The sequence below is a fragment of the Heterocephalus glaber genome, unplaced genomic scaffold (genome assembly GCF_053883595.1).
Source record: "Heterocephalus glaber isolate CG9 unplaced genomic scaffold, H.glaber_assembly_v1.0 deba00000331, whole genome shotgun sequence".
Taxonomy (NCBI): domain Eukaryota; kingdom Metazoa; phylum Chordata; class Mammalia; order Rodentia; family Bathyergidae; genus Heterocephalus; species Heterocephalus glaber.
Genome location: NW_028258142.1, coordinates 63,935,018 through 63,951,670, shown reverse-complemented (window position 1 = coordinate 63,951,670; position 16,653 = coordinate 63,935,018). Strand labels below are relative to the sequence as shown.

At 47.4% G+C, this 16,653-nt stretch overlaps 1 protein-coding gene and 1 pseudogene across 4 annotated transcripts in view; one reads left to right on the top strand and one right to left on the bottom strand.

The window, feature by feature from the left end:
- The first annotated feature begins 933 nt into the window (after positions 1-933).
- The window catches only part of Lama1 (laminin subunit alpha 1), a 132,103-nt gene continuing 116,383 nt past the window's right edge, over positions 934-16,653 (top strand). For 3 of the 4 annotated variants that reach the window (XM_087194848.1, XM_021265232.2, XM_004853311.3), the window contains exon 1: positions 934-1,049. In XM_087194848.1, coding sequence (XP_087050974.1) covers positions 992-1,049 — 58 coding nt within the window. In that variant the 5' untranslated portion in view covers positions 934-991. Of the gene's footprint in view, positions 1,050-11,946; positions 12,115-16,653 lie in introns of those variants that run through there. The other variant, XM_087194833.1, reaches the window with a different exon arrangement.
- On the bottom strand, positions 15,805-16,496 carry LOC106010048 (zinc finger CCHC-type and RNA-binding motif-containing protein 1 pseudogene; annotated as a pseudogene).

The window sequence follows — 16,653 nt, the reverse complement described above, 5'->3', positions numbered from 1 at the left end:
GTGCAGAAACACTTATAACTCTGTATTTAATACCTAAAGGATTACTACTTTATCACATACTACTTATTTCACTTCTTCAATAAGTATTTAGTACCTTAATATTTTAACAGTGAAAAATGTTTGAATTCAAAATAGGCAGTGCAGCCCCAGCTCGCTAAACTGCTTGGCATTCCTTTCAGAGGACCGGACCCCACCGTTTCTTTCTGTACTTCCACGATGTCAAAAAATAATCGCCAAGTGTTGCAATTAGATTTTACTCGTTAAGGACGCCGTGCTTAGAAAACGGGGATTGGCAGAGTTGTCAAACTGATTCACACAGCTGATATAAAATCATTTCCCTATCAAATAGAAAAAGAATGAGAGTGTGGGTTCACAATAAGTCTTATTGGAATGAGAAACTTACCATCGTGGATGATTCCTTTGCGAAAATGTGAGATCGGCAAAGTGTTATGAATACTTTTCTTAGCAAAAATCAGGAAATTTTTTAAAAATTTAAAAAGTCAGGAACAAGATATGATTTGACAAAAGGGAGGAAAGACTGAAGCGTTTGACACCTGGAGCACTCTTTCTCTGGCAGTAAGAATGAGTAACAATAACGGCGGCCTAGCCACCTCCTGGCCAGGCTAGGCACACGGAGTGGGAAATGCGTTAAAGGGCGTGATCAACAAATCCGGTGAGCGCGGAAATTAAAAGTGCACTAAAGCAAAAGGCACGTGCACGAGGCGTCCCAGGACCTTCCCGCCGGGCTCGGCCCGGGCCCCGCGGGCAGGGGTGGCTGGGTCAGCGGGCGCGCGCTCTGCAGCGACCCCGGCCCTCCCGCCCCGGCCGAGGACGCGCCCGGCTGCCGCAGGTCCCCGCTCAGGGCCGGGGTCGCGCGTGCGGGGGGGCGGGGTCGGGGCGGGGCGGGGGCGGGTCCGAGGCCGCGGCTGGGACTCCGGACTGGGACTGGAGCAGGGACTCGGGACTCGGACTGGCGCGCGGAGCCGGCGACATGGCTCGAGCGCTGCTGCTGGCGCTGCTCTGGGTAGCGGCGCGCGGGCAGCCGCGAGGTGAGCGCGGGGAAGTCCGGGCGGGCGAGCGGACCGGGACATAGCCGGCTGCGGGCTGCGGTGCAGCGGAGCGCGCGTCCCGCGCACCTGGTCCCGCGCGGGTGGTGCTGCCAGGGGTCACCCAGGTCCCAGCAATCGGGGCGCGGGAGCGGCGGGGGAGGTGCGGGGTGGCCGGGGACCCCGACTCCCGTGCCGGCCGCGCAGGGAATGGATGGGGCCAGTTCCCCGGAGTCGCGCCATTGTCCGGTGTCGCGGCCGGGAAAGCGCGGGCTCCGGGGCCACTCGCGGCCGCGTGGCCGGGGTCAGCGGGGCCAAGGGCGCAGACGCGCCTTCCCGAGCTTCGCGGTCCTGGCCGCCGGAGCCACCTCGCCGGCTGCTGCCCCGCGCGGCCCGAAAGCGCGGGCGCCGGCGGGGCCGTGGGTGCGGGGCGGTCTCCCTGCCCGAGAGCGGGCGGGCGCAGGAGCCCGCGGCGAGGCGGCGACGTCTGCCGGGAAGTCTGCGGCGGGGCAGCACCTGCCAAGAGGGTCTTCCCGCCCGGGAAATTAGTTTCGCAGAACCCGCGGTCAGAAGTCGCGGGGGCCCTCTGGGAAAGATGCGCCCAATTCGTCCCGCTCGCTCCGCCCAGCCGCCCGCCTGCCTTGGACTCGAGCCCCGCCGTCTTGTCAGGTCGCTGAAAGCCACGAGCCCCGGTTTCCCACAGGGAGGGGAGAGGCCCGCGGGCCTGAGTTTATTGTTCCACGAAATCGAAAGTCTTGGACTCCGGAGGTGCCCGAGTGCTTTCGGTGCCCTGGGCGCCGCACTCGGCCAGGCGGAAGGATTGGTGTTTGGAGAAAGTGAGGCCGCCCGCACGGGCTTTCCGGCCCCTGGGAAGCTGCGGAAGCCGGCAGGGCTGGCCGGAACCTTTCCGTCGCTTTGCAGCCCAGGCTCGCCTGCCACACCCCGCCTCTGCGCGTCCGTGAAGTTTTTAGGGAAGAGTTCTTGTCCCCTGTGCATGTCTGAATGATTAGTGAGTGTGTGATTTGCTCGTAATAAAATAACCATGAGCTGCAGGTCACCCGCGTTAGGGTTTCCGGTGGAGAGAGGTACAGATGGAGAGATTGAAAACCGCAGCGAATGTTTAGAACTGTTTGTGACAGTAAGGACACGTTGCCATGAGTCCCCCCCTTGACTCAGACACACTTATCCCAGGTTCCTGCCACTTTCCGAAGCAGTTCTGGAAGTCCTCTTTCCTGAGTGTCTTTAAAAACTATATTGAAAAAACACAGTGAATGCTGCTGCTGAATTAACGGCAATCTGTTTTTTTACTGTTATACATTTTAAAATTTAAATATTCACTGTACTTTTAGATCTTACAGTGTTTGTGTGTTTGTGTGTGTGTGTGTGAGTGTGATGTGTGGCACATGTATTAAAGCCATCCTGGGTCTGGCTACTTTGCCCGCATTTGGAACTCGTGGGTTCAGATTATCCTCCTGCTTCAGCCTCCCGAGTAGCTGGGACTACACCCTATTATTGCACCAGACTTGGTGCTTATATTTTTGAAAGCAAACATTACCTAATAACTTATTAGAAGTTCTCCGTCATTTCTGTGGCCTTACAGTATATGATCTGAGGGCCGGGGATTTAGCTCAGTGGTTTCGCCGCCTGCTGCGCAAGCGCAAGGACCCGAGTTCAATCCCCGGTACCAAAAAACCCCCAAACAAACAGTATATGATCTGAGGGTTGCAGTGAACCTACTTAAAGTGAGCAGTTCCTAAGTAATGAATAATTACTGTTGTGTTTCTAACAGTAATGTGACAGATCCATAGCTGGCAATAACGTAGAACTACAGTCTCTTCGTAGATTGGCTCAGGATTAGTTCTTTGTTTCAAACCATCCGTGTTTCTGTGTTTCTATTTTTTCAAGTACAGAAAAATATCCGAGGATATTCACTCCATTCTCATAGGAGACCTGTGCTGGGATTTAGCAAGTAGAGACGTACGCAGGCAAAGTGTGGATTTCTGTGGCTGTATTCTCAGAGGAAGGGTTGATAACAAGTGTTGATGGCAATCAGAAGACAAGTCATATGGGATAAAAACTGCCCACCTCCTACGTATCTCAGACTTTTTCCTTCCTCATTTCTAGACATTAAATACGAAGCCTACATCTGCAGTTAATCTTGTGTGATTCAGAATTCAAGGGCAACCAGGACATGAAATAAACACACATACCATTCTTTGGTGTCCTGTTCCCACTCTTAGAATTGCACGACTTTAGCAACTAGTGTCATAAAATACTTCTGTGACCGCTTATTTCAAAGTAATCATCCTTGAAACACCCTCCCATGTTATCAGAATTTATCCACAAAGCCCTATGGATATTCATTCGTCATGCCCGGTAGATTTTTGTGAGGCACTGACAGGAGGCTCCTGGTGTTTAGCTCTCTGGCTTTGTTGTGTGGCGGATGGGGCAAGTTGCTGAGCCTCTTTGCTTTGGTTTTGCCATCTGTAAGATGGGAAGAGTAATGGAGCCTGCCTGGAAGGGGTGGTAATCATTCAATGAACGAATGCAGGACAGCGTTTTAGTGCAGGGCTGGCGTTGTCTAGGATCATCATTGCTATTTCACACAGAACCATATGGGGGAGGCTTTATCCCAGACTGTGCCCTCGGGGCTGCATAAACCTTTGGGGACTTGGAGCCTGGACTGAAGTCGGTCTTGGGCTGCAGTGCCCAGGCCCACCTGTCACTTGGCTCAGCTGTGATGGTGGTCAAGTTTCTTACCCTGTGGGGATGTCAGAGTTCCTTCTCCCTCCCCACCTCTTCTCTATTCTCAGCGATGCCGCCACTGTGATTTTCCCCACTCTCACTTTGCAGGATGCACCCATAACCCGATGGCACCGTGTTGTGTGTCACACTGGGGTAAACTGAGGTAGCCCAGCTGGCCCGGCCCAGTCTGGGGGTCATGATCTCATTCACACTCACACCTGTTGTCCTACATCTGTCCCTAGCTTGTGGCTGTCTGCAGGTGCTGGGTCAGTCCCTTCCTCTTGGGGTTCTGAACCCCGAGATGGCCTCCCTGATGCCTGAGGCTGCAGTCATGGTTCGGCCCTCCCGGGCTCCTGGCGAAGTGCTCTTTCCAGGGATGCTGTTGTTTGCTTATCTTGTTTGGGCGCAGGGACCATTGGACTCACAGCTGCATGTCTGTTGCTTTCAGTTCCTTGAGTAGCCTGGCGTGGCTTTTTCCTCATGGAACGTTAACAAGCAAATTATTTAGCCGAGCAACTCCTCCCACAGTAAGAGTAAGAGAGGTCTCATTTACTTCCTGACAAAACTCAGACTTGGAGCATGCTCCTGTCTCCCTGCCCACCCCATGCTGACTCCTTCAGTGACCTTGTGCAGGTCTAAATGTCCCTGCTTGGATGCTATCACCGCCTGCTTGTCCTTTTTGTCTTGGACAGAAAGGCAGAGCTGTTTCTTAGATCTTTCCGACTTAAGAACTAGATCATCGATTGATTTCATGGCATCACAGTACTTCTAAAAGTATTGTTTACTGTAGTATTAATAAGCTCTTTTTAGCCAATAAAGAATTTTTAAAAACTATTTTAGAAGTTGGGTGTGGTGATACATTCTTGTATTCCTAGCACTCTGAGAGGCTGAGGCAGGAGAGTTGCAAGGTGGAACCCAGTCTGGGCAATGTAGTGACTTGCAGGGATCCTGCCTCAAAATTTAATTAATTAATTACAAAGTCTGGGGAAGTAGCTCAGTACGAAGTCTCTGGATTTAATCTATATTTATAATTTATATTAGGAGAAAAAAATACATGAGGTTTATGATACAGAGAAATCCAGTTTGAGAATAAGTCTGTTCAAAATTAAGGGTAGTGTGTCAGTCAGTTTACTAACAAATATGATTTATGATTGCAACACCGTAGCTGGCCCTGAAAACTTGATTTGTAAGGAAAAAAACTCCCAATAGATAAAATAAAGCCTGTGTTTTGGATTCAAAAATCAACTGGAAGCAAGAAGAAAGAGAAATCTGGAGCTTAAACCTCAATCAAGTTTTAGTTACATCCCTCAGAAACGCTAACTGCAGGCTCCTCAGAAAGAGGAAGCTCATTTACATGATTGTAAATAACTCCTCTACTTACTTTACTTCTAAAGCACTAACTTGTGTCCACGGGGATGGAGGAAATGTGTGCAGTGCAGAATTAATGGGGACGGGGGGACTCCGTGGCAGTGGTCTAGCAGAGGTCCTGAACTTTGGCACTGTTGGAACTTGCCTGTCAGGGCAGCTTCAGCAGAAAACACCACGCCCCAGTGGGTGTCTGGCTTCACCACATTGTCGTGCTCTTTTTGCTGATGTGACAGTCGGTGCACGGAGACACCATGTGATCGCCAGCAGCACAGAACGAGTCTGCCTGTCCTTTTGTTCTGTCCAGCCTGGCCAGGAGCCCTTTCTCCTGGTTGACTTGTCTCCAGGGCTAGGCAGAGTCCATCGGGTCGGATAGCATTCTTGTCTAGTAAGCATGTGTCTCCAAGTGTTCGTTCAGAGGTACTGGTGGAGAGACAGCGCCAGGACATCTGGGGATGGCTGCGGTGTGCGGGCAGTTTGTAAAGCAGCCGCTTGAAGTCTGAAACTCTTCACGCTGGAAGTCATCTTTGGAGTCTGACCTGCTGACCCAGCGGGCAGTTCCACTTGGACCCGGCTGCCCGAGAGCCTCCCATGTGGCCGGGGGATGTCGGAGTCAGCTCCACGGGCGTTTCTCCTTCCTGAAAGCATTTACTGCATTTTCTTCCAGTTGCTCTGTGATTTCCCACCTGAATCTCAGGAAATTCTCTACAACACTGATGTTAAAGAAGATGCTTAAATTTGGCAGATCACTTGTAGCTAAAGTAGAATATTTAGAGGTTGCACACTGAGCACTAGGCTGGTTGTTTTAGGCCACACTTCCATGTCTTCCAGACTTCCAAACTGACAGTTTCATCTGTGAAGTGTGCTTACCTTGTTCTCTCAAGCCCAGGATAAAGCCATCTTTCTGAGGGTGTCCCCGCCCCAACTTCTGTCTGTGTGTGAGTGTTCCCTAACCATGGCTCTAGCTTCCTTTTGTCTTTTTTTTTTTTTGAAACTCTTACCCACCTTGTCTCTGAATTTTTATTTCTTTCTTTAGAAAAATTACTGACTTTGTTTCTGTTTATTTCACCTCTGCAAGTGGCCACCAACGATCGCAGTCACACGGCCACCTCTCAGCAGGTTTCTGATGCCAGTAGTGTCTTCCCTTCTGCCTGGTCCCACACTGCCCTTTCACTAATCCTGCTGAAATGCTCTCACAGTGTGTCCCTCCACCTCACGAGGTCCAAGCCCTACTGCCAGGGCCCTCGTCCTCCTTCCAGATCCAGCCCTGCTGGGGTCCCCAGCTAACCACAAAATACAGTGCAGATTCAGGATGGTGGACACAAGCCATCAACAGTGGTGCCAGTCCTTGTCCGTGCCTCCTCTGTGCCAGATTTCCATTCCCTCTCAGAGCCCCGCTCCCTGCCTGCTGTGAACTGGAAGCTGTGCGGTTTCCTTGTGTGGCTTCCTCATCCCAGATGCACCCCATTTCCCCCCTCAAATCCTCCCTGACCTCTTGGGTGGGAGGTCCCTAGTCATCAGGGGCAGCCCTGATAGGGGATATGGGACTATGAGCTACCTCCCCTGGCTCCATTTAAAAACTTGTTTATTTGAGACAGGGCCTTGCTTAGTCACCCAGGCTGGCCTCAAACTTGCAGGCCTCCTGCCTCAGCCTTCTAGGAGCTGGGATTATAGGTTTGCAACCCCAACCCACAGCCAGCATTTCTTAATCTACCGATAACTTCAGGGCATGAGGTCCGGGCTCTGGGACCTGAGTCATTGGGGAAGAGGGGTGGTCACGCCCTCTGTCCCATGCGGTGCAGATAAGATAGGGTTTCACAACCACATGGTTTATTAAATGATTCTCAGGCTGGTGGTGCTTAAGGAGTGGAGAAGAACAAGAACAGACCTCAAGGGGAGACTCCGGGGGTCAGGATCGTGAGCCATGGAGGAAAGGAGCGCCCTGTTGCTAGGGTGGAGCTGCGGAGTTAGAGGGCAGCCCCTGCCTGATTCAGTCTGAAGGGCATCTTGCAGGGTGGCTCTGAGAGATGCCGCCAACAGGGGTGACAGGGCCTTTCCGTGTGTTTTAAAGTCCAGTGGTTGAGGTCAGTAGCTCACATCTGGGGACCCGTAAGGCCTGTCGTACGTTCCAGAGGTAGAGGGGTCTCATACATGAGGTCCCGTGAGATATCCACGCTTACACAAAACACGCAAGACGCAGCCCGGAAAACATCCTCCCGTCCTTCTGAGGGTGCTGGGGCATGTGGGCATCATTAGCCCATCTTTCATCACCACGCTGAAGCGCCAAAGGAGACACCCACCCCAGGCCCTTCCACCTGACGCCCGGGGGTGCTGGGTGGTGGGGTGGTGCGTGCTTACTCACCTTCCGGGCTCTGTGGGCAGACTTGGTGACCGTGCCAGCTCCAGTAGCCTCCTTATTCAGTGCTGTGATGGCCCCGCCATGAGCCGCTGTCTCTGCTGTGAACCGTGTGCAGTGACCCAGGGGACAGAGACGGTCCACACAGCAGGGGCCCGCCAGGCCCGGCACCCACAGGGCCTAAGAGCTTGGGGTCACGTCCCACCTGTCCCCTGAGCAGTCAGGCCAACAGTGTGGAGCCCTTCATGAGCCTGCCTGGCGCCCTTCTGCAGGCACCACTTGAATCTTCCCCTGTTGCTCCCATAGAAAGAGGGTTCTGGCGAAACACCCCATTTGCAGGGCATGGGGCTGTGCTTTACCTTACAGGGCGTGACTTTAGCGAACCTGTCGGGTGGGACTTCCCGCTTGGCCTTTGTTGGCCACTTGTTGGCTTTTGCTGCGTTGTCCTATTTTCATATAAAGTAGGAATTTCTACGGGAACCCTACCTGCCTGGTTTTCAGGGACTGTGTTTAAGTTCGGGAACAGCTGTGCCCCTCCAGGCGTTCTGGGGCAAGACATCCTCCCTTTCTCCAGAGCAGAACAAAGGTGTACAGAATTTATGTCACAGGTGGATTCACGTTGATAAAAATCACTTTTCACTGAATGAAAGAATGCTCTATTCTCTTTAGAAATATGAGTATAATATTTCCTGTGTCTTTAGTGGTTTCTCACTTCGTTGGTTTAGTTTTAATCTTGTAAATGGACTGAATTAAAATGGGCCTCATTCTTTATGGTCAAACTTTGCCTGAAAATTTGTGCATACAGTGGTTTTCTGTAAATGAAATCATTTTAGATTCCATATTAAAATAATATTTGAAGGAATCGTCTAGGAAAGAAAATTAACAGCTCTTTGGGCTACTGCTGTTGGCTAACCTGAGCCTGTTTAGTTGTGCGGTGTGCTGTTTTAGGGTCTTGTGCTTAGTGTTCTCCCTGAAGAGGTTGGAGGGACATTAGGATTGGCTGGTCCCCTACAATCTGACTGCTAATGATGGCGAAAGCATAGTTTGTTGCAAACCATGGACTTGCATGATATGAGTTGTTTACATCCTTTTGTCACTAGACAAGTTCAAAATAAGTCACAGGGGGCCTGAAGCGGCCAGGGATTTAGCTCAGTGGCACTGCGCCTGCCTCACAAGTGTAAGATCCTGAGTTCGATCCCTGGTACCAAAAAAAACACCCCCAACACAAAACCTGAAATAAGTCACCGGCAGTGTCCTTTAGATTTGACAGCGCCACAGCTCTGTGGTGATGTCTGGTTGATTCTTTAAGACAGCACCAGGCAGCACCTGGACTAGCAGCTGGGTGCCATAGCCTCCTTTTCGACACGGGCCTCAGGCCACGTTTTATGCCCTGTCCTTAGCAGGTGAGGTGGGATGTATATACCACAGACTCCTCCTACCAGTGGAGCTGTACATTTCTGTCCTTTTGGGGTGCGTTTAGAGTGGGACACAGCCACCCCCACAGTCTGGTGTGGGCATTTCTGGGACCTCACGGTGTCACCTTGTCCTTGGTGCTCACTCCCAGCCCCAGGCCGTCGGCTGCCTGTCCCGCCAGGCTCTCAGTGGTTTGTCCCCTTCTGTTGCTGAACAGTGTTCTGTTGTGCACGGACCCTGTGTCGTTTATCCAGTTTAGGGTTGAGGGACCTTTTAAGCATTTTCAATATGGACTTTTTAGAGTCACGCTGTAAATGTGCAGGTCTAAGTCTTTGTGTTTGCATAAGTTATTTCTCTTCAGTGACATTCTTAGGAGTAGTATCTGTGTCATGAGGTACGTTTGTGTTGAAGTTTTTAGAGAAATTCTTAGACTAGATGTCCTATGTTGCATTCCCACCAGTAGTGGATAAGTGTTCCAGTTTCTTTATCTCCTTACCAATACTGTGTCCTGTTTTTATAGTAATAGACATTTTATTGGGTTTGCTCTGGATTCTCATCGTATTAATTTGCATTTCCCTAATGATTAATGACATTGAGCATCTTTTCATGGGCTTATTAGCCATTCGTCTTTGATGAGATATCTATTCAAACATATTGACCAACTTATAATTGCATTCTTTGCATCTTAGTATTGACCTGTGTTTTCATATTTTCTGGATATAAATCTTATATCAGAAATATGATTTGATAGTATTTTCTCTCTGTCTATGGTTTGTCTTTTAATTTTCTTAATGCCATATTTTGAAGTACCCTAGTATTTTGTTTTTGATTTTGAATGAAGTCCACTGTATCAATTGGGGTGTGTGTGTGTGTGTGTGTGTGTGTGTGTTACTCATTTTGGCCTCATAACTAAGAATTGTTTGCCTAATCCAAGGTCGTAGAGATTTTCTCCTATGGTTTTCCTAGAAGTTTTGAGGTTTAGCTCTTGCATTTAGGATCCACTTGGAGTTAACATTTGTGCCTGGTAAGGAGGCTGGGTCCACGTTTATGTTTTGCATGTGGATATCCAGTGGTCCCAGCAGTAGTTATGGAAAAGGAAACATTGCCTTAGTACTTCTGCCCAAAATCAACTGACCACAGATACACTTATCTGTGACCTCTGTTTTATTCCACTGATCCACATGTGTGGCCTTAGGCTAATGTCACACTGTCTGATTTCTTTGGCTTTGCAATGAGTGTTGAAATAGTTGGTGTAAGCCATTCAACTCTGTTCACTTTTTCTACATTGCTTTGACTGTTTGAGCTCCTCTCCATTTCTCTTAGCCTTCACCTCAATTTCTGTAGAAAAGCCAGCTGAGGTTTTGACACCATCTGGATGGACTCTACAGATGGGTTTGGAAAGATTGCTGTGTAGCAGTATCATCTTCCATATCTCCGAATAAGAAATATCTCCGCAGTTAGTTCTTCTTTGATTTCTCTTGAAAAAAATTTGTAGATATTTAGTGTACTGGTCTTGAATTTCTTTTGCCAAACTTTTTTCTTAAGTACTTTTTAAAAATAGAAGAATCAGCAGTGGATGGAGAGTTGATCTAGCCCTTCCGCGGCTCTCGTGTTTTCAGGGTTTCCTCGTTGTAATTTTAGAAGACCGAGCCATTGTCACGTACACCTCCTGAGACCAGAACTTGAGCCCAGCCCACCTAGCTGTGACCGTTCATTTTCTAGAGGTGATGACATTTGCTGACAGCGTCACGGACACATGCTTTCCCTGTCTGCTGGCTTTGGGGGCCAGCCCTGCCCAGAACCCCACCTCTTGGGTGAGGATGCGTCTTCCACCACCGTCTTCACCAGTCTTGCCTGCAGCTGTGACAACAGTGCTTCATGCAGAAAAGTTCCCCAGCTTGCTATTTGCTTTCACTCGATTTTCAGTGTCCTAAAATGGTTGTGTTTGAAAACATTCTCCATTCACATAATTGACTTTGGAGAGGAAAGTTTGTCAACCTCTTTACTCTGCTGTAGACAGAAGCGCCTCTAAAATATTTCAGTTGATATAGATACTTTGACTACCAAGGCTTTCTCCACTGAGAATCCTTTGCTGTCATTCATTATGTCATTAACAACCCTCTGACTTGAACAAATGACTCATTGCTGAAGTTCTCCATGCTCATCAGCAAAGTGCCAGGTCCATGGAGGTAGATAACAGATGCTCTGGGAGGTGGGCAGTGTTCCTGAGTGGAGCACAGCTGATTTTAACTCTCGCTGTATGTTTAATACTGGCTGTAGTTTAATAATACTGGCTGTAGTTTAACTAAATAAGTATGTGTTCCCCACCCACGTACTATATTAGGGTCTTCATACTTCATAAAGTATCTTCAGGTTAATTTCAGAGATAGCCCTAGTTACCATTTATGCTTAACTAAATTTTCACCTTGAGTTAAACCACAGTTCCGAGCCTCAGTCTGAATCACTGCCAGCTCCACAAGTGAAGAATTCAGTGGGAATTTTGGTTCCTAAGAGAACACAGATGTTGGATTCCAAGTGTCCTAGGGGATGCTGGGACCCTGTGGCCAGCAGCTTGGAAGGGTGGAGCTCTGCAGTAAACGAGCCCCAGACTCCCAGCCAGCCTGGGGACATCGTGGTCCCTGGGAAGGGGGCAGCAAGGAGAGGTGTGAGCATGCGGAGGGCCCCATAGCACTTAAAAGGGGGCTGGGCGGGCCCTTTGGAGGGGTGTCAAGACAGGCCATTTGGCTTTTACTAGCTTATTTTAAGAGTGCTTTAAAGAAGATGAAAGAAGATGTATGTGGATGGTGGATCATAAAGAAATGTGGCTCCTCGCGGTCATCTGGGAATGCGGAGCCTGGGTTTCTGTTCATTCATCACTGAAGCGTAGAAATCAAGTGCAGTTCCCCGCCTGTATATTATAAAAATATAATATAGAGAAGGACTTCGAAAATCAGGTGAAATTAATTTTTAATAGCAGATTTCAGGACTTCGTCCTGCCCTTGCGCTGGACCTCACCACCTGCCTTTGCTCCTGGTGAACCTCTTGAAAACTCCTCACCTGCTCTCGTCACCTGGACCCCCACCCCCACCCCAAGGTGAAATTCAGGTGTGGAGCAGCCAGCACCCGGCTTCTCCATTTCTACAGGAAAGCTGTCCCGGAGACCCAGCAGCAGTCGGGTTGAGTCCGAAGGTCAGTTAAAGAACCTCTGTTTCACCAGCTTGAGCCTTCCTATCCATGAATAAAAATAACCTCTTCTTTCTCTTAGTCCTTTGGCTTCTCTCAGAGAATCTTTGCATTTTTAGTTCTTGAGCTTGAATTTATTTTCTAGATTTTTTTCTTGCCTGTTTTATTTCGGATAAAAAAGCCCAGGCTGTGTGATTCCAGGTGTGAGCTCTGGCTTAGTGGATGCGTCCTGAACCTCACTGGCTGCTGCGGTGAGATTCCCTGGTGGTCCACCCGTTGCGTGTGTCTTTGTTGAGGAACTCTCCAGGGTGTTCTGTCTTAACAGCAAGCCCCAAACCTTGGCTTTCATGGAAGCACCGCAGTAAAGTTACCGAAGATCTCCCCAGATGTGGGTGCAGAGTGGGACTGGAGTGCCGGTTAAATAGTGACAGGAAACTCCTGGAGCTCGGAGCGCAGGAAGGAATGTGGTGGTCAGTGTGCTATGTGGCTGAATCGGCTGAACTCCCAGGGTTAGCGCTGGAAAAAGCCTGAGAGAGAGCCAGACCCTGAGCTCCAGGCCAGCACCACCTGGGGCAGCTGGTCAGACCTGGAGCCACCGGATCCCAGTCCACATTACTGCAGGGTCCCGGGGGGGGGGGTCGGGTCTGTGAAGATGAAGGCCCAGAAGCCTTGCTGTAGCTCTTAGCTCCCCACTTTGGACAGACTGCCACCAGTTACCACACTTACCCACCCAGGCCATCTTCCTCTGTCTTCAATCCAGTGGTTATTGTTAGCACAATCGTAGATGGGACTAACGGTTTTCACAGCACTCATCCCATTTTGTGATCAGAAGCCCCCCCCCCCCATCTGCAGCAGATACTTTCCAAGACCCCTGAGGCCTGGAGAGTTCTGAGCCCTGTATGTGCTATGGTTTTTCCTATGCATACAATTCCCAGCATATGTTTCACTTATAAATCAGGCACAGTAAGGGATGAACAATAACTAATAAAATGGAACAATTATAACACTATAATAACAGTTATAATAATAGTTATTTAAAACTTATGAATTGATTATTTCTGGAATTTTGCACTTAATATTTTTGTATCACAGTGGAACATGGTTAACTGAAACCATAGAAAGCGAGCCTCTGATTGGGGGTGCTGTGTGCCATGGCAGGGAACCCTAACATCCCTTCTACCTTTGCTACAGTTGGGCTGGGCTTGTGGGTGAATTTGGGGGAGAGTGGAAAGGGCTGCATTTATCCCTATAACATTTTCTGTGGGTTTATTTTGACTGTTGAGAATCCTTTAATTGCATGACGAGGTATATTCCTTCTGATGTATTTGGTGCTTTTTTTATATTGTTACCTAAGTCAAGATTTTTTTTTCCATTAAGCTTATTGGTACATTTTAGGTATACAGTACAGTTACATTCAAAATTGGAATCTTATACCTTTACATGATGCATCTTGGTTCTTATTTTCTTCCCCTTCCCCTGCCCTCCCTTCCCCCCTCCACCCTTCCCTATTTACATAGACTTTGTTTCCATTGTTTTCTTTTCTCATATTTTTTCTTTTCCCTTCTTTCCTTTCCCCTACCCCTCCCACTTCCCCTACTCCTTTAGACCTTTTCTTCCTATTTCACAATATCAATTATACATTTTAACCCTTATCTACACTTTCAGTTTCTCACACCAGAGAAACTATTTTTTATTTACACATGTGTGTCCTATTAATTTCATTTAAGAGTATGGCCTCAATGTGCATCCAGTTAGTTATAAATGTCTCTAGTTTCTCATTCTTTATGGCTGAGTAGTACTCTATTTTATTAAAAAACTACATCTTCTTTATCCAGTTTCCAGTTGATGGGCACTTGGGCTGTTTCCAAGCTTTCACTATTACAAACTGTGCTGCTATGAACATGGGTGCACATATATCGCTGTGGTATGATTCTTTTAATTCTTTGGGGAAGATCCCCAGCAGGGGAATAGCTGGGTCAAATGGGACCTGTAGTCCTAGTTCTTTGAGGTATCTCCATATTGATTTCCACAGTGGTTGCACCAGTCTGCACTCCCACCAACAATGGAGAAGGGTTCCCTTCTCCCCACAACCCCACCAGCATTTGTTATTGGTTGATTTCTTAACAGCAGCCATTCTTCCGGGAGTGAGGTGGAATCTCAGTGTTGTTTTCATCTGCATCTCTCAAATGACCAGTGATGTTGAACATTTTTTCATATGTTTATTTGCTGCTTTTACTTCTTTTTCTGAGAAATGTCTGTTCATTTCAGATGCCCATTTTTGAATTGGGTCTTTATATTTGGGGGTCTAATTTTTTTGAGTTCTTTATATATTTTAGATAGTAGACCTGTGTCTGAGGTACAGCTGCTAAAATTTTTTTCCCACATTGTGGGTTGTCTCTTAGCTCTGGTGGTGGTTTCTCTTGCAGTGCAGAAGCTTTTTAAAAAGATGAGATCCCGGTTGTTGATTCTTTTTTTTTTTCACTCTTTATGAACTTTGTTTTAATGATTAAATTTATTTCAAAAGTACTTATAAATGAGTGAGACGTGACTAAAGCATTTACAGTGAATTTTTCAAATAAATCATTTTAATACCTACATCTTTATAGGATAACAATAGCATTATTATGGTTGTATTTGTTTTGTTTTTATTACAACTAGTTATTTTCAAGATTGATTATTACTAGCAAGTAATGAGTTTTAGTACAAGTAGAGTATCCTTTATCCAAAATACTTGGTAGTGTTCACCTTCTGATCCCAGTACTTGGAAGGCTGAGGCAGGAGGATTGCTGGCAAGATTGAGGCCAGTGATCTACTGTGGAGTTCAAGGCCATTCTGAACCACACAAGACTCGGTCTTAAAAAACCAAACCAAACCAACAACAAAAAATTGGAACCAGAAGTATTTTGGAATATGTACATATACAGAATGTGTTGTTTTTTGGATGGAACCCCAGTCTAAGCATGAAATTCATTTATGTTTCATAAATACCTTATGCACATAACTGGAAGGCAAAAATATAGTACTTTTCATGATGTTGTGCATGAATTATAGTTGCGTGGGGTACAATTTTCCACTTGAGTAATCATATTGGTGCTCAAAGTTTTGGATTTTAGAGAATTTTAGGTTTTTGAACTAGAGATGTTACACAGGGTGTGGTCCCAGCACTGGGAAGGCTGAGTTAGGAGGATTTCTGCAAGTTTGGGGCCAGCCTGAGCTACACAGCGAGCTATATAGCTTCAAAGTGCAAGTTCAAGGCCAGCCTACAGTGTGAGACCCTGTCTTTAAAAAAAGAAAAGAAAAAAAAGAATTAGAGATATTAAGTCTGTCCTACACCAAGGCAAGGTAGAAACAGGATTTTTTTGTGGTTGTTGTACTGCGAATTGAATCCAGGGCCTTCACACTGAGCTACATTCTTGGTGTAACTTTTTAATTTTTATTTTGAGACAGGGTCTGGCTAAATTGCTAAATTCCCCAGGCTGGGCTTCACCTTACGGTCCTCATGCCTCAACCTCCCAGAACACTGGGATTATGAAAATGTGTCACCAAACCCAGCTCAAAACATAATACTTGTAAAAATTAGTTTTTATTTTCTACGCACTATTTTATGGTAAAAAAATCTGATATTAAATGTTCCTATAGGCAAATAATTTGTGCTGCAGATGGTTTTTATTTTCCTGACATCTACATTATACAGCTCTAATCACTGAATTCTTCCTCATCACTAAAGTATGTGCTCTTCTTTATCCTTGGGCACCGTGAGTCCTCTGACATTGAGGGGCCCCCTGCACTGGGTTCCATTGGTTCTGTTCTTCAGTCTTGGCTTGCAGGGAGACAAAACGGCTTGGCTGAGACTCTCAAGAGTGGGGTCTTCCCCTTTGTCTTCACTTTCTGCTACGTCCTCAATTTCTTCCTGTTCGGCAATTTTCTTTTTCTTCTTTATTTCTTTCTTCTTTGGAGGCTCACGTTCTCCGAGCTTGTTTTTTGGCCAGGCATAACTTAAGTGTCCACTTTCCCCACATTCCTAACACTTCTATTTATCAAAGTAGTTTCGCCTTCGGATGAATTCAGCTGCTCTCCCGTTGTCAATAGCAACGCTTGCTTTTATCACTCTACCAAACAACTGTTTGTTGTTTATGGCTCTGGTGCAGTTTTGTGCAGAGTCTTTATCCAAAAATAATATAAATGCAACCCCTTTACTCTTCCTCGGATCTTTGTCTTTCATTATAGTAACCTTTACAACTTTGCCATACTTGGAAAATACTCGGTATAAGTCGTTATTTGTCAGGGAGAAGGGCCAGTTGGACACATACTCTGTGCTCTTACTTGGAGCCAAGCCACCACTCATTTCTGTGATCTGTACATGGATTAATCCAAGTTCAGATTTTCGAGGTAAATCTTGGGTGTGATGTACATCGAGGGTGGGGAGCAGATGATCACAAACAGCAAAATCCGGTGCTAAGTCCCTCCAATTCTTCAGGGACAGCAGCTCCGGTGCAGCGGGGCTTCAACCCTGACTTTTCCTCGCCCCTCGCAGAGGCCTGGGCA